This window comes from Harpia harpyja, chromosome Z (genome assembly GCF_026419915.1).
Source record: "Harpia harpyja isolate bHarHar1 chromosome Z, bHarHar1 primary haplotype, whole genome shotgun sequence".
In the NCBI taxonomy this organism is placed as follows: Eukaryota; Metazoa; Chordata; class Aves; order Accipitriformes; family Accipitridae; genus Harpia; species Harpia harpyja.
The window spans coordinates 3,004,386-3,029,032 of NC_068969.1; the positions used below are offsets into that span (position 1 = coordinate 3,004,386).

General features: G+C 37.1%; 1 protein-coding gene across 1 annotated transcript in view; it reads right to left on the bottom strand.

Moving 5' to 3' along the window:
- SYN2 (synapsin II) overlaps positions 1–24,269 on the bottom strand; it is a 194,363-nt gene extending 170,094 nt beyond the window's left edge. Inside the window, exon 1 of the mRNA XM_052776242.1 lies at positions 23,702–24,269. Within this exon, the coding sequence (XP_052632202.1) occupies positions 23,702–24,078 (377 nt within the window). The 5' untranslated portion in view covers positions 24,079–24,269. The remainder of the gene's footprint in view (positions 1–23,701) is intronic.
- Positions 24,270–24,647: the final 378 nt, after the last annotated feature.

Consider the following 24,647-nt stretch of genomic DNA (forward strand, 5'->3'; position numbering starts at 1 on the left):
GAGCTATCGGTCATTTTTACTGAGCAGTGCCTTGACAAAACAACGCGGTTCTTTCTCGTAGTATGAGCTAATAAAAAAGATTTTCCCATTTCCCCCACATGCAAGCTGTCTGAATGGACAAACCTAAAACTTTGAAATCTAAATTGTTTTTTCTGCTTTCTATAGATTCTTGTCCAGTGTCTTATGATACAGTTTTGTTTCTAATATCAGTCTTACACAAGAGATACTCTATTCACGGAAGTTCCCTGTATATACATAACGACTAATATTTTCTGTTTAAGATTGCAAAATCTAAAATTAAACAATTCCTTTTTTTAGATGAGACTCTGAAGTCACTCAGATTCAATGACAGAGTTAGAAATAAGCAACAGTACTTCTAATTATGTATAAACTGCCTATCGATTTAGTCTTATAATTGCTTATATCTACACATAAGCATATTATAATTCCAGTGTCTATATCATCATCTCCTTCTTAAAAACAGAAAAAGGTGCTCTTTGAAATAAAAATTTTATAAGTAAAATTCCATATTTGCTATAGTTTTGAAGAGACTGATAGCCATTTACCACATATTTTTTCCAAAAGAGGAAAAAATTTTACTATTTTCATTATACTTTTTAACCCATGCAAAGATAAGCACTCTCCTATTTTTCCTCTTTTTCACCTACATAATTGTAGCCTGAATGGGATTCTAGCTTTAGTGTTTTCCAGAGGATCACCTTCAGAATAACAGAAGCCCAAAAGACAAAAAGCCTGTTAAAAAAAAAAAAAAAAATCCAATATCTACTATTAACTAAGCATTAACAGTGAAAGGAAAAGTTGTCACGCTATAAGAAACTGTTAACTGATCTGAGCTGACAGTGTTATCTGACTAAGATACTGTATGCCAAAAATTCAGCCTGCCAATTCTTACTCTTCCATCTCTCCAAAAATTACAAGGAGGCTACAATGAGAAATACTGTACCTAGCCGTATTATGCTTAAGTACTAAGAGACAGAGGAATTTTCTCCAAAACAGGAAGAAGGTTAATTTAAATCTTATATCAGAGCAATTCTAAAAATTAATGAACATAAGCTATAAACAAACTGATTATTATTTTCTGATGTATGAAGTTGCAAAGATATCAATAACCATAATTCATGTAAGAAAATAGAATCAAAACACAAAACAGACACAACAGAAATTTATCAAGAGCTGAGAGAGAAGCAAAACACAAGTTACAGAGCCCTGACTGCTAAACTGAAGGATGAACTGCAATACACTCAGGTTGGGATTACAAAAGGGAATTATTGAAGAATTTGCATGAACTCTACAACCAGGGCATAGCACTCATTTGCTGTTTAAATCTATGCACTTTTCAAAAATCCCACTAAATGTTGCACTTTTTGATAATTCAGAGAGGAAAACCGAGTTATCACCCTTAAGTGTAGACATTCACAATGCAAAATACGTAGCTCACCTTACTGATGGCAAAACCGTTGCAGCCAGTAACACTGTGCTTTTACAAGCTATAATGTCCACTCAGTTATTGCCAGCAGATAGTAGTTTTCATGGATGAGTTAAACACTCTGCAGAAAGTACAGCTAAAAATGTTTTCACTGTAATCTGTTCTACTTCCATATTTCTACTCTCTGTTAAATAATTTGTAAAATCATTTTATGTACTACCCAGTAGTACATTGGCCAAGTATAACCTAATAATGTTGGCTTTGGCAGTCCTTCCCAGCTCAATTCCTTTTGCAGATGTAGATTGAAATTATTTAGCAGCACTGCTGCCAAGACAGCCACAATTTGAGAGCCATTGTGGCACTGCTGAAGGGCAATACATGTGGAAGCTATAGAGTATGTGTGACCAAGCAATGCTCACATACATTACCATTTAATTGTGCACACCCATCGCAGAAGGTAATGACAAGGGGAGCGGGATACAAAATTGTCAAAATGTGCAAACATACAATTACGTTATGTTATGTTATATCATTCATATTGTTTTAAATATAAAGCCTATCAGATTAGCATCACCTTGAAAACGAAGATCTTTGCTGCATGCCCAATTTCTACAAAACATTGTTTAAAATGTGTATACCACCAAGATGTTTTCAAAGCACTATAATTACCCTCATAATTTACAAGAATTCAATGAAGAAACAAAGTTCTAGGAGTTCAAAAAAGCTGTCCACTAAGTGTAGTGAGAAGGCGAATTTTTATAAAAGTAACAACTGATCAGGTGTTACACAATTTGTAAATCAAAAAAGGTAGTCTCAGTTCAATCTGCTAAGCTTGGATACAACTTCAAACAGGAGCATTAAGAAAAGCTGATCAACAGCTATCTGACATACTGCATGGATAGAAAGCAGGAAATTGGGACTTTGCCTGTACATGATTTTTCCAGAGTTTGTATTGAACTTGGCTAAAATATTTGGTCAGTGCCATTTGACTTAGGCATTTGATTTCCACAATGGTCAACTCTACCTGATAAAATGCTAATACCAATTAGAAAACCCACAAGATTTGCAAGGTTAGACTCATATGATAAAGTTGTAATATATGTACCATGGCAACAGATCCCCCAGAAGACTCTGAATGCATGAGAATGAGTGCACAAACACACATTCTCAATGATTTCCAAAGAAAAGTCAGTAAATAATTTCAATTTTTGTCATTCTATCTATATGTGGACTGTCATATAATTCAGTTCTACACTTTAAAAAAACCCAAACATTAGAACAGAAAACCAAGAATCAATTCAACAAGAATTAATAGCTGCCATACTATGTGATAAAAGTAATACACCTTTTTCCTCTTCATTTCATCTAGAATGACACAGCAATGCAGAGCCTGGACAGTGTGTAACTTTTTGCTATGTCTTCCCAAAACTACAAGCAATCCTGATTGTTCTCAGTTCTCCACTTTTCACCTCCTCAGGATTCTGACAGTTATCCATCACCTTTGGCTTTTTAAAGAAAAATAGTTTCAGTAAAACATCTGAAAGTTTTTAAGATACTATAACATACTTTAGCATGAAAAAATAAGTTTAATTTTTGTTCTACCGATTTCTTCTGAATAAAAAAAAAAAACTGCTGAAAAATACAGATACACTTCACCCTGGAAATATGATAAATTCCTAGTGTTTACAGAGGACAGAGATGTCCTGGTACTCACATCAAAGATCTAACTGTTTTATTCATACATTTTTTCCACCTTTCTGACTAAATCTGCTTTACTCTACAAATGTGCTTTCTTTAAAACAATAAACTTACATCCCTTGTACACATACAGAAAAGAATCTCCTATATACATCTTCTTAGTGTCAAAAAGAAGCTATTAATCTGCTGTATGGAACCAGAGAACACGCGTGGGTGTAAGAAAAATGTCTGTAGGCACCAACAGAAGGGAAGGCTACAGAGATTACTGCAGCGTAACCACCCACATACATTTTATCAGAAAAGAGCAGCAGCTGAGTCATGGTGCTGACTTCCACCCAGAAAACAGAAAAGGGATTTTCTCTAAGCTGAGATACATTTCTGTGACAATTCATTTTTCATTTTTAGAGGACTGAATTTCCAGCATTTTGACGTCTAGTTTATAAAAACACATCCTTATTCCCATTTGAATGGTTAATGTTACCCTCCCTCGCTTTCCCCCCAGTATCTCTACTAAGACTTTTGCTGAAATCCAAGGATGAAACAAAATACATTTTCACAAAAAATTGGTGGAAACTTCCAGGTCCATTAATTTCATACAAACATTTATTTAAAATACAAAGTATTTGCCTTGTACTCAAGTTGTTTTTTTATATAGTACAAACATGCACAATGTTATATTAATCACAAAATCTTTACCAGCCCTGGAAATTCAGAAGACAAATCCAAACTCCAAACTTTTTATGATATAATTGCTTGCAGTAGAAGCCTCTACTTTCGAAATGTAGCAAATCTGTTCCAATTGTTTCCTACAATGGAAGAAGTTTAGTCTTTGCTGTCCATCAACTGTCAGAAGGTCACCGCCACCTTTCCTGCAACGGTTTTCAAATGATAGGCAAAGTGAAAGAAAAAAAAAAAACTCCAAAGGCAAGGTTCAGAATTGCAGGAATTATACCATCATCATAAAAAAAAAAAAAAAAAAAAAAGCAAAATCATTTTTAAAAGTCAAATGAACAAAATTCACTCTTTCCTACTAAAGGTCCAAAGGCCTTTAATATTTCAAGATGGTTAACATATGGAATGCAAGACTGAAGCCTCGGTATAATTACTTAGCTGAAAATTCTATGTTAGTATTTACGTATTTAATTCTAAGTTTGCTAGACTCCCATGGGGATAAATACATTTTGCTACTCGTTCTAGAAGTGTTTGAAAAGCAGCAAAGAAATAAAGGTAAACAATAATTCAATGCAGAAACTGTTCTTTTTATTTTAAATTCCACTTCTTTATACAATGTCACTATATTCCACAAATACATAATCTACCAAAAATAAGCTATGAGAAGTCAACCTTAGTGCATATACAGGAAGTTAAAGCAGCATTTAAAAAATAGTAGTAATTTTATTTTAACAATGTTCTTAATGCAATATAAAATATGCATACCTAGATCTTGGAGTAAACAGAGTACAATTCAGAATTTTTTAATTACTTTAGATTACAAATTATTCCTTTTCCTACATTTCCCAGTATTACCCTGTTTTACGATAGCTTTTTTTTTAATTATTATTATTATTTTTATTTTATTACTATTACTGAGTGAAAGTTACCAGTCCTCCTTCCTTCAAATGAAGCTATTATGCACACTTTGTGGTACACTAGTATAAAAAGATACAGCCACAGAACACACAAGCAGAAATAAAATGCCATTACAGCACAGGGGAGTGTACACACGCTGGCTTTTAGCTATCTCAACAACTGAGCAGGATTCAGCACAGGTTTGCAACACCTTAATTGTGCCCTGTGCTGCAGTTGCTGATTTCCAGTTCTCCTAATTCTCTGTGGCTTCTACTCAAGTTAAGCATATGTATGCTACTTTAGCTATCTGAACTGTATTATTCCCTCTGTATGTACATCTTAGGGAAACATGGCTCAATTCTGCGGGTATGTCTAACTAGGATTTAAGTCCATATGCTTCATTTGACGGCATTTCTACTCACAGGATAATTCTTTATTGCTAAATTTAAAAAATTCTGAAATTTCAGGTAGTTCCCTACATCTCATCACCAAGAGCATTCCTGACTTGTAAGAAAACTAAAAAACAAAAAGGAGAATATGGGTTTACCTACAATTCCTGTATTTATTACAAGTATGAAGTTGTGATGTTTCTACGTAATTTCCTGGGTCAATACCTGACCAATGGCCATAATCATCATGTGTATCAACTCTGCTCATCCTTGTAGAACTGAAGCCTAAACTCAAAGCTGTCCAACTCAGAAATTCACCCCGCTCCTGAATTATTTTGCAATTTCTAACACTCTGCCCTACAAATCAAGCAAAACCCAGTAACAAGTAACTGGTTCAGAAAAGCTGTGCCATTTTTTAAAAGGCGAATAAGCTGTTTACTACATTCTCTGTCATCAGGGTTTGCTTCGCTAATAATTTTTGGTCTTAATTGCAAAATATAAGAAGCTGCTTATGAGTGTTATAACTCCTTGCATATGATGCTGTCCTTAATCACAATCAGTAGTCAGATGAAAAATTTGAGATTATTAATGTACGTTCCTTCTCTATGAGGATCCTGCAATATACTTTAAAAATTTAGTACTTGCTCAGTCTGTCTTCTCAAAAGCTGAACTGCTGAAATGCTAAAACCATGCAAACCAGAAGGGCATGAAAAATTGGGAGAAGTTAATGAAAATTTCAAACCACTCCTACGAAAATATAGTTTCAATATTCTTCCAATTGTACTTGTAAGTCACTAGATAACAGTTTAGAATATTAGATATTACATTAATTTATTTCTGTATAGTGCTATTCAATTACAGGGCACAAACTATGACCAAATTTCTACCACAGTCTGCTTTACTGCTGAAACTGCAAGATGCTTGTTAGTACATATGAATCAATGTCTAAATACAAGTACTATATACATATTTCTTTAATTTTATTCTTTTTAAACACTAAGATCATCATAGGAAATCTGGCAAGTAATTTTGGCTTTAAGGAGGGAGTAGATACTGCGATAAAGGGGAATGTGAATGTGGTTTGTTAATAGATCCTGATGAATAAATATTCTAATGAAATAGAAGCGCTAGTGCTTTTAACTTTCTTTGATAAATTTTGTTAAAAAGTAAAAGCTAATTTCACACAGACAGCAAGAGCACAAGGAGAGAACTTTGAATTATGACAACCTAAATGCAAGTGATATTGTAGCTTAAATACATGGCAAAAAAGATAATCTATTCAGGTACTGAATGTATTTCAACATATCAATGATGCATTGAGAATATCAATAACCAGTTATGACAATTTTTAAATCCATTATTACAGCTTGACAAAGGATAATTTATTCTAGTTCATGAAGCAAATTGGCTACGTGCCCTTTACAACAAGCCGAGTACTTCTAATCACCAAGAGCTGAATGGCCAAAGGAAAAAAACACTCTACTCAAGACTGGGACAGGGGAAGGGATGAGGAGGGGAAAGCAAAACCAAACCCTCAAGAAATGTGTATTAGGGAAAACTTTGCTCTGCTAAAAATGTGTATATCAAAATAAATTGAGGGAGCAAAGTGAGCAGAGGAAACAGCTTATGACTGTTCAAGAGAGTACTCTATTTCCATTTTCTTGTGGTTTTTTGGTTTAACCATCATTTGTATTCACAATGCTACTCATAATAGGCTCTTGGAGAACTACAGAAATAAGAAAATATAATCCCGATTATTCCAATAGAAAGAAATTCCAGCAAAGTGATCTATCAATGGCTAAATAACAAGCAAATTGCAAGTCTCGATAATTTGATGCATATATTTTCTTCCAAACAAGTGCTACTACTATAAACAGAGAAGTACAATTTCTCCAAGTGAAAAAAGCCTAAGTCAAATACGTATTTATCCCACCAAAATACTGGAGAGGGGAGCTGATTTTTTTTTTTTTTTTAATAATATCTGCATTAGCTACATGGATACTTTATTTAGAAGTCAGAAACATACTTCTGAGAAAATGTGTTTGAATAATTGCAAGTATTTTATTTGTTGGCAATCATTTTAAATGCACACTAAGAATTATGTCACTCTTCATTCTGTGATGAATTACTGATGTAAAAGTCTAGACTAAATTTTCCATTGACTTCCAACTTTTCCATACGAGGACTCTAGAAAAAAAGGAAGGCGAGCAGGAAAAGAATTTCCTAACTGAAAATTCCCAACGGACTCTGACTTTCACATCCTTATGTGTATTGTTTTGAAAGGTAACAGACACCACAGCTGATTGCTGATGGCCTGTATGAAGTGAAACTGTAACAAATGTCAGAATGATCATCTGAATGGAGCTCTCCCCAGCCACACAGCTATGCTGAATCTGCAACAATATTCTATTGACTTCTGTAAATTTTGTCAAGTAACTATTTTTATTTGCTTGAAAGAGCTTCAGAACTTTTTTTATGCATTTACCTTAGTTTATAGCTTATGCTAAAAATTTATGACCAGCATGTCATAAATTTTTCCTATTTGAAATAAAAGATGACAAATTAAAGTCAGGAATAAACTTTTCAGAAAATTCAACTAATCCCTAAGAAGCAGTTTGAAATAGCTCTTTCAAAAAGTAGCAACTAGTAAAAATTTCATGACTAACCACACCACACTACCACACTATTTCTCCAAAACATCATTGCTAGCACATGCAGATACTTAACTGCTCATGTGGAAAAACTGCAAGAGTAAATAAGCATAGGTATTGTGACAGTACATGTCTAATCACTATTTTATATCGTTCCTCACTTGCAAGCCTCCACAGTAATTTCATGCTAAATGTTCCGTTTTGGTTTCAACATAAGGGTCAGATAAGAAGTGGTAAACAAAAAAAGACAACGACATGAAAAACACAGATACTTTGATTTTTCCTCTTCACCCTTTCCAAACAATTTCAATAACGCTTGGTTCAGACAAAAGCAAGTTCTGACATATTCTTATTAAATAAAAAAAGCAACTTTTAAATAGTTCTAGAAGTTTGCTGGGTTTTTTTAACATAGTTAAGCCAACTGACTGCACATTGGCCTCAAAATGTATTTAGCAATATTAGTGGAGACAGCTGACAAAGAGAATTGTAAAAGACAGTAACTGTGCATCACTTTAACGCCGTTTAATTCGAGTTTGAACAGAAAATAAGCTATTCCATTTGAACAGAATAAAAGGACCTACATTGGCAGGTCCTGTGTACTGGCACCTAAAAAGAATTTTTTTTTCAAAAGTGTATGAATGATGATTGCATATGTATAATTTTAACTATCTGATCAAAGCTGTTTCTAATAAATTTATTTTCCATTTACATACTTAAAGAACTGCTATGAGCCTTACAGTCACAGATTTTTACCCTGAGTTTTCAGGCAATGTTTCAGACAAAACAGAAGAATTTGTCCTCATTATGCAGAACAGTTTTATGCCTTGAACAGCTCTTCCCTGGTTTACTGCAGAGACAGACATACATATGTACATTACTTCACACATGTGTACATTAAGTCCTCTTGGTGCACAAAATGAAATTTGTTTTGTATGCTAAGTGGATTATCAGTTACGATACACTACTCAAACACAGATGCAGCAGAGATGTTCACTTTGATCAACCATGCATTATAACAAGCTGCTTTTGCTGATTAACATCATTTACTTTGATTTATATATTACACATAATCCTATTCTCCACCATGAAAGTTATTCACTACAGTCTCCAAACTGAAAATATTCTCTTCTCATCTTGAGGAGTGGGATGTCTAGATCTAAAGAATTTCTAAATCATCTATCAAAAAACTATTCTAAAATACAGACTAATTTAAGAAATACAAAAGTACACTTTCTACTCCTGTAATACTTTGTCAAAATAGAAAGTTTTGAAGAATCCTGTTAGTAAATCAAAAATTCTGCAGTGTACACATTTCAGCGTATGGTAAGCATACTGACTTTTTAAAAATTCTCTTTTGCTTACTCAAATTTTCCTTTTTGCTTCTATTTTTTTTTTTTTAAAAACTTTATCATATATTCTAAAACTACCAGTTATGGTAATAGGATGATAACAATATCTAATTCACTGCCTGTCCAACCTACAGATTTTAAAAGATGACTGTATCTTTTCAGCATGAAAAGTTGATGTTTACTTGTTCTGATGATAAGACAAAATCAGATATGGAAACTTTACTACCCTTTATTCTTCTTTTTGTGCAACTTCAGTACTTGCGAAAGCACTATGACAAACCTGCAAGCAAAATAATCCAGTGCAGAGATCTTGTGTACCACCGACTGGCTGAACTACTGGTCCTCAATTCAGCATCTAGACAGACTGCCAAACAAGCTGACAGTGTCACTTTCTGAGATGTAGCTCTACACTTATTACAACCTGGAATAAGATCACTCATCTATCACTTTATAACTTCATATGCATGGACATAAATACACTTAATGTTATATAACCAATAATCTTGTGGTTACAATTGGATATTACAGATAACGTAAGATATGATGTTAGAAGAATGTCTCAGCTATTCTGAGCAAAAATCCTAGCACTGACAAATACATGAAGATTGAAATTCTTCAAATTCTTTGAGTTCTTCCAAATAATTGAAAAAAGACCGATAAAAGCAGTGGTAAAAAAATTATTTAACATTTATAAACCTCACTGCATTAGGTAGGAGCTCTAGGTAGAAACAACCCTGATAACGTATTTGAAAAATTATGGCTTTCTCTTTTAGCATTACTGTTTGCTCCTCGAAAATAAATGTTTCCTCAATATCAATTAGGTTTGCTTCCCTTCAAACACTCATTTGAAAATTCACTGGAAACGAGCATTTAAATGAAGTAACGTGCTTTAAATCTTACATTAGCGTTCGTTAAGCAGTTATATGCACAAAGTCTTCATACCATCTTGACTGAGAGATAGCAGTTTGCCATACAAGGCTGAAACCAACAGTGGAATTCTGTTCCATAGAAAGCATCATGAAGGCATTGTTCTACATCATCCAAATAAGAAATGACTAACAAATGCTCAGGAAAAAGCCTACATTAGCCCGACAACAACCTACCTCAAGCATAGCAAACCAGAAAATACAGATTTCATTATGTTGTTACAATGTAAAATCACACACAGCCTGGATTTCAGAATAAAGGTACCTGGTGCGTGTATTCTACATCAACAGCTTTCCAGAGTACTGTTCTTGAAACATATGGATATTATCACCAAGGGACTTGGACAATTCACCTGCAAAAGCAATCACACCGCCACATCGCATTTTACTCTGAAGTAGTATTTTACTCTGAAAGCTACTTGGGACCTGATATGTCATCAATGCACCACCTAACAGCCAAGGATTTGGGGATCTCAAATGTATACATATAGTGGGTCACACTATTCAGGAAAGAACAAACAAACCAAACCACAAAACAAAAAAACCAAACCAAAACCAAAAAACCAAACAAACACACACACACCCCAAAAAACCAAACAGCTCCCCCCCCAAACAAACAACCCCCCCCCAAAAACCAAAAAAACAAAAAAAACAAACAAAAAAACCAAAAAAACCCCCAAAAACCCAAACAAAAAAACCAAACAAAACCCCAAAAAACCAAACAAAAACCCCCAAGAACAACAACAAAGCAAACCCCCAAACCACCAACCCCAAAACTCAAAAGCTTCGTCAGCTGCCTAACTTTTGGAAAGGACTTCTAACAAACAAAAGCCTAGACAACCACTGCAAGACTTAAATTGAAAAGGCCTGCTGTAAGATCCTTACCAACCTGAAAAGAACAGACCTGCAGTCTGCTTCTACCCACACATTTCATGAACAAAGACAAATTCAGTTGAAGTTACTTTAATAGAAATACTGTAAACCTTAATACACAGTAATTATACTTTATATTAGTGTCTCTCTTGACTCCTCTGAAGTATTATTTCTGCCAAGAAAATTAATCTTACCCTCTTGTATGTTGAATTGCTGCTAGTTCATACCAGACATTTCTTCCTTCGTAAGAAAATGAATCAGCACAAAAATTCTAGAACATGGGTCCAACTAAAAGACTTTAGGTAGATCATAACCTCATACAAAATACTGAATCTCTAAGTCCCATCCCTTCTATCATTACAACCTATATGAGAGATTCTCCGTGCGACCTCTATCTTTAAAATAGCTGAGTGGCTTTCCAGTGCACAGTGAAAGAGCCTTCTTTTATTCCAGTGCAACCCAATAGCACCAGAGCAAGAAAACTACAACCATAGGAGTATTATCTATCTGGACAACATCCATCAGCGAAAATTCCTACAAATACTTCTTTAAAAAGAAATTATACATACAGATATATATAAGCACACATACACACAAATACACCCTTGATAATGCTAGCACACTACTACTAAAGCAACTTTGGTGACATAAACATCTTACCTGGGAACCACTCATAATGCAAAAACAACGTCAAAATATTTTTATTGCTTGTGAAGGTTTCAGTCGCATAGTCAACTATGTCAATAGTCCCAGCTATCACTTGGGATTTAACCATACTCATCTGTGTCAGAATTTTCTGCTCTTGTTATTTCTCCCCAGCAGTTATATCAAAATATAAATTCAGTTTCTTCAGTTTTACTTTTCATGCTGTTTAAACTTAAGGATATTTTGGCTTGTTACTGGAATTTCTGATTTATGAATGCTTCCCAGAAGGATTTTTTTTTTCAATTGTTCACACAATTCTAGATGTGTTTACCATAAAACAGAGTCAGTAACACCACTTTCTTCCCAGGCAAAGCAGCAGCCTTGACACAAGTCTCTCCTATTTCACTACTTTATTTCACTCCAAATGAGGTTTATTCCACTAGATAGTTTCTGTCACCAAGGAGCATGAACTCCTGCATCACATATAGATTTTAGCTTTGTCATATACCGGGAATTTTTTGGTTTTTCTATTAATTTACTCTCACTATGTCTATGAAATTATGTGTAGATTCCCCTTAAACTAGAAATTACACTCACTAAAGAAAAAACACACTTGTTTGCCTGCATTATCCATGCAAGTATCCACAATGCATGTCAAACTTTTGTTTGTATTCATATGTAGAAGCAAACCACATGTACATGCAGATGAATACAAGTGAATGCAACATAATCACCAAGCTAATTTTTTTAAAATTTTAAATGGAATCTTCAGTAGTGTTTTTATAGCATCAAACAAAGGTTTCTGCATAGGCTGTCCATTACAGATGGACAATAAAAAAAGCAGACTTGAGGAGAGAGGGAGTATCTGTCCTCTTTATGTTAAAGCGTAACATAGCTGACTCCCCAGAGGACCTTCTAAGAGCAGATAAATTAGAACTTTTGTTGATCCACCAGCAGTGCCATGTGACCAGCTGATTTAAAATATAACTAATGTTATTTTTAAAATGACAAACTGTTTAATTCAGAAGACTGTTTTATAGGAACGTCAAAGATTTTTTGTTGTTGTTTTAAGAGTAATGCCTGCCTATTTAAACCTCACCCCAAATACTTAAAATATTAGTTTATTCTAAAATTTTAAAAGTGTTACTATAAACACTTTTATCATTTATTAATATATATTATATGCAACATGAATTTATATAAGACCCAGGAAAATTAATTTTGGTTATTGCGTCAAAGACAAAGGCTTCATAAAAGAAATAATTTTTCCTAATTAAAAATATTTCTGTGGTTTTTATTTACCTCGAACAGTAGATGGCTAAGACAACAACTACTAAGTAAAGCAAGTTCTGTAGTCGCAGCACATTATGTAACCATGCTACCACTCTGTGGAATCGGACTTATTTATCATGTTTTATGATAAAACCTTTTTATTGCCCTTTCAGAATCCCAAATCTGAGATCATGGCTTTTCTAATATTAACCATTTTTTGGTCATACAAAGGAAAGAAACCTTTGAAATTTTTTAAAGCTTTCTTAATAACGAACCATGATAAAATGCACATGTGCATAGAAAATGATCTTCAAAGCAAAATAAATCATTGAAGCAATTTAAGAGGTAGTAAAATAGTGCTGAATCTTCCTCTTTGGAACCATCCCTGTTCCTTTAAACAAAATGTGAGACTTAGGTGACTACATCTGATCTCATATTGTAGTTTAAACTCTAAATCTATATTGTTTCAGTAGAATTATTATCAGGTTTTATTAGTAAGAAATCAGAAGTAATGAACAAGAAACAAGGTGAAACAGAACAAAACTGAAGTCAGGCACAGAGATACGTATGCAAATACAACAAGAAGGTCATTTGCTACCTTCTTTTTAAGGTAGCAATCAGCACCACTTTTTTCTCTTTTGGAATTCACTTTAAATCATAAAACTAAAATAAGAGCAATTTTAACTTCTGCTTTTTTTTTTCCCAGGCTTGTTTTTAACGCCACATACACTCACATAGTCACCCCTGGTTTCTCCTGCAAGAAGTCAGTAAACTGGTAAGAGTGTAGCTCAACAGATTTCAGCCCCTACAAACCAGGCAATTCAGCAAAAAAGTCAATGTTTCATAAACAGCGAGTATTAGATTTGTAAGGTCAAAATGAAGAGCTAAAGGTACTTCTTGCACAAGAGAACCACTTTCTTTTCAGATATGGATGGAAAGAGTATCTAAACTTGCACTCTGTTTTGAAACACCTATACAGAAAGTTACTGGGATACAGATACTTTCGAGTTCTAAAGACAGGGGACACATCCACACACAAAAATAACTTGGTGTTTATTACTAGCTGTGCCACAAGCTTTCTTTATGTCTTCTCCACACTCACCTTCTCAACAAATACCAAAGTAATTATCTGCAGGAGCTTTCCAATAAGCAGCACACACTGCTGATATTTTGTTTTATGACTGTTTATATTCAATTTGAAATTACATAAAAGCATGCTCCCCTATTCCAATCATGCCTATTTAACAAAGAAACATGTGCAGCATACAAAATGACACAGATTAGCTTAAATCAGAAATACAGAAGCCTAAAGGTTACTATTGCAATAAAGAAAGATGCATTGGTAGCCTGTCACAGAGCGCCCAACTCTGACAACAAAGCACAAATTGACTCCAGAGGACATAATACTGCCATGCCTAATGAAATAAAACCAAGGCTCCTGTCAGCCTTTGCTGTGTCCTTGCTCTGCTGCTGTTCACAATGTGTCGAGTCACTATTTAAAAACGCATTACACATTATTTTGTTACTGTATTTCTTAATGAGTTTTGTAACTTTTCTTCACTTTGAGCAGTGGAAACAGCTTCCTAGTACAGTTTTAAATATTCATGAGGAAAGTGCACCTATTACATCTTTAAATAAAAATTTATAGATTTTTTTTTTATCTGTTCCTAATGCTTATTCACTCACAGTTTATTTCTGTAAAGGCAAGATTTTAAAAAAATTGGGGTTTAGGACAGGAAATTATAGCAATTTTTTTTCTTAAAAGCCCGTATCATTTCTGGTTAATAGATTTCTCTGTAATACATTTATAAAAATATTTTTAATATGGTATAACCTGTAAATAGAAATAATTCATTAAATTAAAGAAATCTATTAGTTTATATCAAATCATTTTATGTGGGAACAGAATTAAGATATTTAAAAGATTTTATCTGAGGCTCTGATAATTTTTTTTTAATTATTTTAATTACCTGATAAAAATTCAAAGAAATGCATGTATTTTTAAATAGTTTTTTAATAACTCCTACTAGCAATCAGTGCGTATGATGCATTATGAACACCAATATCCAAGTGGGATACAGGACTATAGAGATCAAATGGTAAATCAAGCAAGGTCAAACAAGGAACAGTCATTGTAAAAAGCTAAAAGATAGTGCATTTTAATGGTTGGACCAAAACTGCCTTTTGTAACAGCTTCTGGCACCTGACTGGCTGATGGTCGCATGTGATGTTTCTGTTCTCCCTATCTACTTGGGGGGTGGGGGGCAAAAAACAGGTGATCACACTTTATTAGACATCCAAGAATCCCACAGTTTAGGGTTTTTTAATGAAAATGGGGAAAGTACATTTACGCCTCTATCTGCACAAGCTGGGACTAAGTCCCTAATTTCCACAGAGAGAGGAAAGAGCTTCTATTCTCCTGCCCCTACCTCTCATATGAGGAGACACGGTAACTTCCAAAAAAATGGTCTAAGACCAAGCAAACACAGGTGTTCAGAGGTGAAAATAATGAAGAGAACATTGCTGCACTTCTTCCCAGCTGCACTTAAGCAACAACATTGTAACATTTCATGCTCTTCTGTTTTCTTCAATCACAGATACACAGGAAGAAGGATAAAGATACCGGCAGCATACAGAAAAAGTAGAAAGGTTCTTCAAAACATGGAGTTCCACATTCTTCAGCACTGTCTACTGGACCAATCCATTAATTAAAAGAATCCCATCAACACTGGCAATTCAAAAAGGAGGAGAGTAAGCAGATATACTCTGGCAGCCCTGATCAGCTCGCTTGCTGATGGGCAGCCGCAATCACAGCACAAGCCCTAGACATCCCACACTACTGCCTGACACAGCTGAAGCACAAACCACCCAGCCTTAGCTACAGCTGAGGGACAACCCTCTTCTGCTTTGAACACCACAGGTCTGTAGGAAAACCAGAAACAGCCTCTTTAGTCTTAAGATTCAGTGTCTTCTGAATTAAACATTTTTATCACTTCTGCTTGCAAATTCATAAACAAGGATTTGACGTTAGTCACCACATTTTGTTCGGAATCAGTGTATTTGTCAATAAGAGTTCGTTAATACTTCTGTTTCAGCCAGGTAGGGACACACTTGTGGTAAAATTGGGTATTGTAAAATCGACAAAGTCTTTACCCTTTTGCAAAAGCTTAAACTAGGCTACAGTTCATGTTACCATGAATACCCATCATTATTCTCCTCAAGTTGGCTGTCTAAAAGCGCACTAGCTTTCCTCTGAGAAGTCAAGTTTGACTCAGTACGGATAAAGCTGTTTCATTAGCAAAAGCAGCAGTACAATCAAGCAAGTATTTTGCATTCTAGACCAAGGTATGACGCTGTCCTCCCACCCACAGCGTCTGTAGTCTTACCACCTCATTACACATTTTTTTCACTCCACAAGGTAAGTAGCCTCATCTTTGGAAGCACTATCATTATTCCAGGTAATATTTACATCATAATTTATTGCTTTGCTTTTTGTCATCTACAACACAGCTTTCTTTGCCAATTTACTCTTTTCCATTCTTTGCAACTTTTCCACCTACTTGTAATTACCCTTTGCTGCTGTGTTCATCCAAGTGGGTCTAGAATCCTTCCGTAGAGGTTCTATATCCAAATCTGACTTCCTATGTTTGTTGTTCTCTCCTTCAGACACAAATTTATACTCAAACATATACTTTCACTAAAGTCTTACCACATTTTTAATGCAGATTGCAGTGTATCTTATCTACAAACGTATAAAAATCCAAATCACCAGTCCATTTCAATTACATTAAAAAAAGATTTCTGTAGTTTAGAGCATTCACAATGGGTAGGCTGGCTGAAGAGCTAAAGGTGATAAAATTATGTGATACTGCATACAAATACTTCCATGGGTAACCATCGCATGGTACTATTAAGAACTGGGTACTACAAATGCATACAGTGAAGTCACTACTTTAAGAACATATTGATACTGTGAGAATATTTAGCATCAATCTTTCGGAGAAACACAGTTTCGGCAAAAATGTGTACAGTCTTGCAATGTCCTATAGTGTTTACAGAATGGCAAATAACATCCATTTAAAACAGATACAGCTCAAAATACAGTAAGTCCTTTAGACATACTTTTTCAACAGTAAGAAGTCTAACAATATAGTTTATTAAAAACCTTTTGTTTCATACTGTTCCTATTTCAACAGATTACAATTTGCTACTGGCAAATCATTATCAAATTATGAAAAGATTGTAGGCAGAATTTCTTATTTTACTTGGGTCTAAAGTCTATAAAGCAATTTATTACTCCTTTTATCTCTCACTTCAGTCTCATTACTTTGAAATACACCTCACCAAAATCCATTATTTCCTTGCCAATTTTTCCATTTCCTTTCTATTAAGGCAAACTTTAGAAGAAAACATCGGCAAACATTTTTTTTTTTAATATTACCTATTCAACTAAACATGTTAGTATAGGTTTCATTAAGCTTCAGAGAAGTTTCTGTGGTCCATTCAGAGATAACAGAGAAAAAAGAAAAGATTCACTTGGATTCTGAGCACAGGGGACAGGGACGGGACAGGGAATAACACCAGTCACAATCTGTCCAAATTTGTAGTCAGCATCTCATATACACCAAGTCGCCTAAAATAATGTTAGAGCATGTAAGAGCTTGTTTAGATAGAGCAATACATAGAGTATGGATGACAAAGCGTTTTCCACTAAAAGCTTTTTTTTTTTTTTTTAATATCTAGTCAGAAAGGTAATCTCTATCATGCACTGTGTTTTGCTATTTATACTAACATAGCCAGGTATTACACATGACAGAACAGTAGATAAACAGAAAAAAACTCTGCAATTTCTTCTTAGATCATCTTAAAATACTAGCACACACATTGTCTGGTACAGAACTGTATCAGCTGGCCATGTCGGAGAACAGACATGAAATACAACTTGCATGAGATTGCTGTATGCTACATATTCAGATTTGTTAACACATCACGTTATATATTTCAGTTAGTTCAGCTGCATGTCCTTGTTCTCAAGTTCTGGCCCAGCGTGGACTTAAAAATCGGACAAATAACAACACAGCTCAATGAGCTATGCTTCCACCCCTTCAGAAAAACACATTCAGTTGCTCACACTTGATGAGGAGACAGAGTTCAAAATAAACTTTACCTTGCTTTGCAGCAACTCACGCTGTTTCACCTGTGTGCCTGAGTGTATCCTCCCAGCCAGCAGAGAGATGCGTTGCTTGTGCTCATGGCAGCCCCTGCTTTTGCCTGCATCTCTCTTTTAATTATGTTGCTATTTTGATTGCAAAAATGGAGAGCCCTTAATGCAGAGCTGAAAACTGCAGTGTGTGCTGGGAAGTAGTACTGATCTAATTACCTGGTTGTAAGAAGCTGTGGAAGCACATACTGTCTTCATGTAAAATCTGGTTGCCAGCTCCTTTTTGGAGTACTAGGAACTCAGTTCATAGGCCATAACTAGAATTAGACTGCAACATATCCAATTTTTTTTAAGATTCAGATGAAACTTCTCACAAAGATAATTTTGAAATGTGAAGTTTTCATATGAAGCAAAAATTAAAGAGAAACCAAAGTAAAATCTTTACCACTCTTGCTCAGTTTCAGGGGCTTTAAGGAACCTGTCGCCGCCTTTGAAAGATTACACTGTTACACCAAACGCAAGGCTGTTCTTCCTTTATTATTAGGAGTTTCTTGTTGCAAAAGGCAAAGCAGTTCTTAATTAGCATTTAAAATTAATAAAAGTAACTTACTATACGTTTTTTCTTCCTATATAAAATACATTTATTGGTAAGATTACCTTTTCTTTACACTCCTTGCCTGAAGGCATATATCTACATTTAGCCATTTGGTCAGTCTTAAGAACTTAGGCCTTTCTAAAAATCAGTCTCCTTACACCTCTGCAACGTAGCTGCCCCTTGCCTTGACTTGCTTTCAAAAACTTCTCACCTTCAGCCCCTAAATGAGTGCCAAGGGATCCTTTCAATCCCCCTCCCTCTGTGCAATCACTACTAGTTCCACATTTGCCCATGCCCTGGGTCTCCCCCCCCATTTTATATTCTGGCTTTACGCTTTATACTAGTAGTAGTGTGCTTTGCAATGCCAGGAGGCTGGCAAGAACACTGTCCTTCTTGACAGCATCATCCCAGAGGACTAGAGCGAGCTCTGGCAAAGCAGTTGCCCTCATTTATGCATTACTAAAGTCTAAGCGACACCCTCTAAAATTGAAAAACTTGCTAACCAAAGACATAGACTGAATGCAGTGAATACTGCAGTTACTAAATCAACATATCACTATCAGATAAGATAAAACAGAATTCTAGTTCAACTGGAGTTAGGAAATACTAATTAGTTATGCACAACTGAACCATCCCTACTGAACAGAAAAACTGCAATGAATTTTTGTTGTAGTACGCAGATTGTTTGGTAGTTACCACTACACAAAACAACTGCAGATATATTTTTAATTGAAACTGTTTTCCACCTTCTAGTAAATGCAAAAAACCCCAAGAAACCCATTCTGCTCACATAGGTAAATTTTTGTATTATAAACCAGCATTTTTCTGCACTATGACAATACTGTTCATAATAAAAACATTTATGAGCAATGTTTGCTCATAAATGACTCAGTAATTTTAAAACTGAAAGTTTGCTCTTCATATACTATTTGTCCTGGCCATTTAGAAATTATCTCTTGGGCCTATCACAAGATAACTAACTACTAAGGCATAATTCTCTGGGAAAAATATACACTGATACTTATTACAAGATTTGTCCTTAAAAATACAAGAACAAAATTTTTCTACTTGATTCTTTTTATGGTTTCATCACTACTGCCAACGAGTCTTATATTCAAGCTCTAAAGCACAAGACAGACAAAGCAATAATTAGTTTTCAATACTGAAACAGCTTTCTAAATATTACACATAAGCTTTTAATAAAGATAATAATCTGTATAAACAGCTTTTGGGCACCTTGCCACCGATGTATGGCCTCTAATCAATTGCTTGTTCAGCACTGAATATTCAGTACATTTTGTATACAGAACTAAATGGTTATTTTCCAAGGAAATTAAATACATTTTAAAATAAACTTATCTAGCTGAATATTTTGGATGCTTAATGCAGACTAGTAGCTGGGAAAGAAGAATTAAGAGAAAAGGTTAAGCAAGCTGCCTAGATTTTAATTTAGCTCTGTCACTAGCCTCTTGGATGACCTTGAACAAATTATTTTACTTCTTAGTTTCCTCCGTTTATAAAGATATCAACAAAGATACCTGAAGCTGTAAAAAAATCATTGAAGTCTATTGCATAAAATCATTATTAAACCTAACAAGTGGTTCTTGAAGCTTTCCCCTCCCCAACAGATCCATGAAGCTTCTGTGAATCAGATGGTTTTCCAATACATCTTCAAATACTTTGTAAGGTTCTCAACTAGATGTGTTAACTCAGAAAACGGTTCTGGGCACCAGTGAAGGTATTGAAAATGTCTGTTTGGTGTGCAGCTGCAGTCGAAAAGAACATGACATTAAAATGCATAAAGAATAGGCCAGAAAATAAAATAAGCTTTTCCAATGCTTTTATATAAATTAATAGTACTGTTCCATTTGAAGGAGTGTTGCTTACAGGTCACCCCTTCTTTATGGTAATATTCTAGAATGACAGAAGGTTTCAAAGATAATTGGTAAAAATGATTGCTAGCTATTTGCTTTCACCTTTGGACCAAAGGATCATTTATTGTATAAAGTGACTAACAGAAAGTATTCCATGAGAACCAGAACCAACGAAGACCACTTGTCATGGATTTGTCTCTGGTAGTTGACTACAAGCTTTAGTCTGTTTTCATTTTTTTCCTACACTTGCCACTGAGGCATGTATAAAGCTACTAGCTGGTAGAAAGTCTTTGGTATCAGCTTATTTTGCAGTTTTGCCTTTAGTAGAAGCCCTTAGAGGTCTCTCTCATCTACGTAGCTGCAAGTTTCCAAAGAACCTGTAGGAAAAGAATTGTCTTTCACAGCTCTAACACATCTTTGAGAGTGTTACTGGAGAAAGGACGATGGTTTGACACAATGACTGCATTTGCTCTCTTTCCTTAAGAAGTCAGATAATATAACATGCTAAAAAATATACAAATGAGTACAGATAAGTTAATTTTCCCATTTTGCCCCTATCCTATACCACAAAAGTAAAGAAACTGAAAAAGAGAATGTCAAAACTTGTAATAGGACAAACTTCTTAAGGCAAGAAAATGAAAAAAGAAAGTGATAAAACTAAGATCAAGATTAAAAAATACAAACAACACTTGAGCATTGATTTATATGTAGGCTATCCCATATGATTCCATTAGCAACAATAATAATGTTGGGTTACTAAATCTCAGACTTCAAGTATGAGACAATCTCTAATAGAAATAAAACATATTAAAAACAAAATGTCCTTTCAGTGCTAGAGGTAAGAGGCAATATCCTTTGCTGACAGAAGAAGGTGCTTAGTGCTTCCTCTGGCTCTTGCTAAAAAGAGAATACTGAATTAGTAGGATTTCAATGTGATCCAGACAGAAATTATTTTATTTCCCTTGAAACTGCAATCCAAAAGCAATAAATACATTTTCAATTTAAGACAAACACAATGCAGCTCAAAACATTACGAAAACAAACACCCAGCATATGATCTTCCTCTCAGGATTAACGTAAATCAACTGAAGCTGTTTCTTAGGAGGCTCTGAGAGATTTATTTGGTACTGTTTTTCTTGGGGTTTGGTTAGTGTATCACATGATAGCAGCTCTACGTACCTCATCTTGCTAAACTGTACGTCAATGCATCACACCAGGCAGGGTAGCTAGGTGGTAGCCATCAGACCACTGAAATTCATCTGTTGCCAGTTCCAGTCTTCCAATATTTTTTTCAAATTATCATCCATGTTCCATTTTACCCCATATAGTCAAATTCTACAGCAGTTCAATACATGTCAATATCAATATCCATACTCCCAAAGGTATGGAACAAACTTTTCTGCACGTATTATCAGAATACACATACATATACATTTCAAAATTTATTTTAAAAACTTCAGTTACAAAATTAGTAGCTTTTTGGAGGGGGAAAGCCAGTACAACAACAAACTGTTCTTTCTAGGACTACTATATATCCATATCACATACTATGAGAAATGAAAAAAAAAAAAAAAAAAAGGAAAAAAAAAAAAAAGAAAAAGCAAGCAGGCATGAGTAACCTTGTGTATATTTGTGACTGCATCTAGTCTCCCACCTGGAATGCTGTTGGTGGCACTCACCATGCAGAGGTTTAAAAGCTTTACTATTGCTGACAAATAGTGTTAATTTGGGGTGCATTTATCAAGTATGTAAAACATGCCATGTTTATAATACACAGGATGGCTTCAGTATGTATAGAAAAATTCTACCCAAACCAAACTTTATGAACATACGCAGTTATTTCATCTACCAAGCAAAAATTTGTGCACCATAGAATATTAAATAAATAGATGTATCTGCAAGGCAGTGAGCAGTGTCCATGGATGCATCTCCATGACGTAGGTACAGAGGCTGTCTTAGTCCGGCAGATACAGCAACCTTTTTTTTTTTTTCTTCTTTTTTTAAAGATAAAAAACAACCACAAAATCAAGCACAGAAGAAAAAACATGAGAAATGTAGCAGGCAATGCTATCTTAACATTAATAACATGTTTGCTATAGATAAAAGCTTACATTTTTGTTTCAAGCATTTTATTAAAGTACCATTTTAAAGCAAATTGTATCAAATCATAGAACTGTACAAGTCCATCTAGACAGTAAGGCTGTAAATTTGAGAAGCTGACAATAAAATCACAAACCCACAATCCATTACTGAATGATGTCAGTGTTACAAAAACATACTTGTTTTACTCCGTATTATTTTAAGGCACTGTTATGACCTTATATAGCGTAATTCACAACAGCGAATGAGACAATTCACAGCTTGACGTGTAAACACACACGATAGGAAAACAAGTTAGCGAACGATTAATAGGTACGCATCCTTCCCCTAAAATACAGCATCCACCAGAATCGTACGTGATAACACAGGTCTGAAAAAGCCATAACCTCTCCTACTGGCAGCAGCCAAGCACAGGAAGAAACGTGTTGACGTGCAAGTTTTATGTTTTGTAAATCCCACATTTTTTCCGATGACAGTGGAAGCAAAACGCCCACCCCAAACAAAACCTGCCAAGTTAATTAACCTAATCGCACAAATTCACCAGGGTGAGGTAAAACTGAGGGCTGGTCCTCAATATCCTGAAGGACCTTCACCCAAACACGTATTTTAGATGCTGCAACAGCAGCAGCGGGATCTGCCTGAAAACAAGCCCGCTCATAAATATGAAACAACACGCGCAACGCTACAACCACACGCAGTTCAAAACAGAAATTCGTGCCTAAGACGCCTAAATCCTACCTGCACCTCTACGCGAGTTCTTTATCTCTCTAGAGAACGCGGGGTACGCTTTTTCAGGGCGGTAAACGTTTTATTTAGCGTTTCGACGGAAAACGGCTTTTTCGTTCCTAGTCAGGCGCTCCAGGCAGGCTTGCTCCGTCTTCCAGTCCGTAACGCTTCGCTTCAGCCGGGCGGCGGGGAGGCTCTGCCCGGCGGCCCTCCCGCCGCCTCCCCCGGCCCGCCGCCCCGGGGAGCCTCACCACCCCGGGGCCCGAGGCGCGCCTCGCCGCCGCCGGGTGAGCCCACGTCTGCCGGGGAAGGGAGAGCGGGGACGGGGCCCGCGGGGGAAAGGGACCGCAGCCGTGCGGGAGGGGAAGGACGGGGCGGGAGGAGGAGGGCGCCGAGGGGCATGCAGAGAGGCGCGGGGGCACCTACCAGTCCGTGTGCGGCTCGTCGATGACCAGGAGCAGCTTGAACTTTCGGCCGGCGGCGGAGGAGACGGCGGAGGAGGGATCCACCAGACCGGCCGAGGCCGCCGTCTGCTTCACGGCGTTGGAGAGGGAGCTGAAGAAGCTGCTGCCCGTTGACTGCTGCTGCGGCGGCGGCGGCGGCTGCTGCTGGGGGGGCGCCGACTGCGGCGGCTGCCGGCGCTCCGCAGCCGGGGAGGCAGAGGCAGGGGCCGAGGAGGCCGAGGAGGGAGGCGGCGGCGGCGGCTGCTGCGGCTCCGGCCGCTGCAGGTCGGTCATGTAGCCATTGGGCAGGTTGGCGATGAAGCTGCTGTCCGAGAGCCTGCGCCGCAGAAAGTTCATCATCTGGCCGGGCGAGAAAGAGAAAGAGAGAGAGAGAGAGGCGAGGCTCTGGCGAGGAGCGGGAGGCGGGCGCGGAGCCGGGCGCCGCGGCGGGGCTCTGCCGGTCCGCAGGCGGGCTCGGTCGCAGCCTCACTGCCGGCCGAGGCGGGAGGCGCTGCCTTCACCTCAGCGGCGCGGCCGGCGGCGGCGGCGGCGGAGCGCGCGCCTCGCCGCTCCCGCCCGCCTCTAGGCGGCAGCCGCGGGCGGCCAGGCTGAGGAGAGCGGCGGGCCGCGCCGCCCTCACGGGCTCTCGCTCCCGCCCCGCCGGTCGCGGGGGCCCCGCTCCCGGTCGCGGTCCCGGGGGGCCAGCGGCACAGCCAGCGGGGCTTCCTCCTCAGCGCCCGGGGCCGGCGGTTACAGCCCGAGCAAGCGGCCGGCGGCGGCACCGCCTTCGCTAAAGAGAAAAGCCCGCGGTGCCGCGGCCGCCGAGCTGGGGCAGGGCCGAGCGACGGCCCGCTCGGTAACGGCGGGCTGCAGACGCGGGGGGCGGCTGGGGGTGGCACCTGGCACCGGCGACGTGGAGCCCCCGAGTC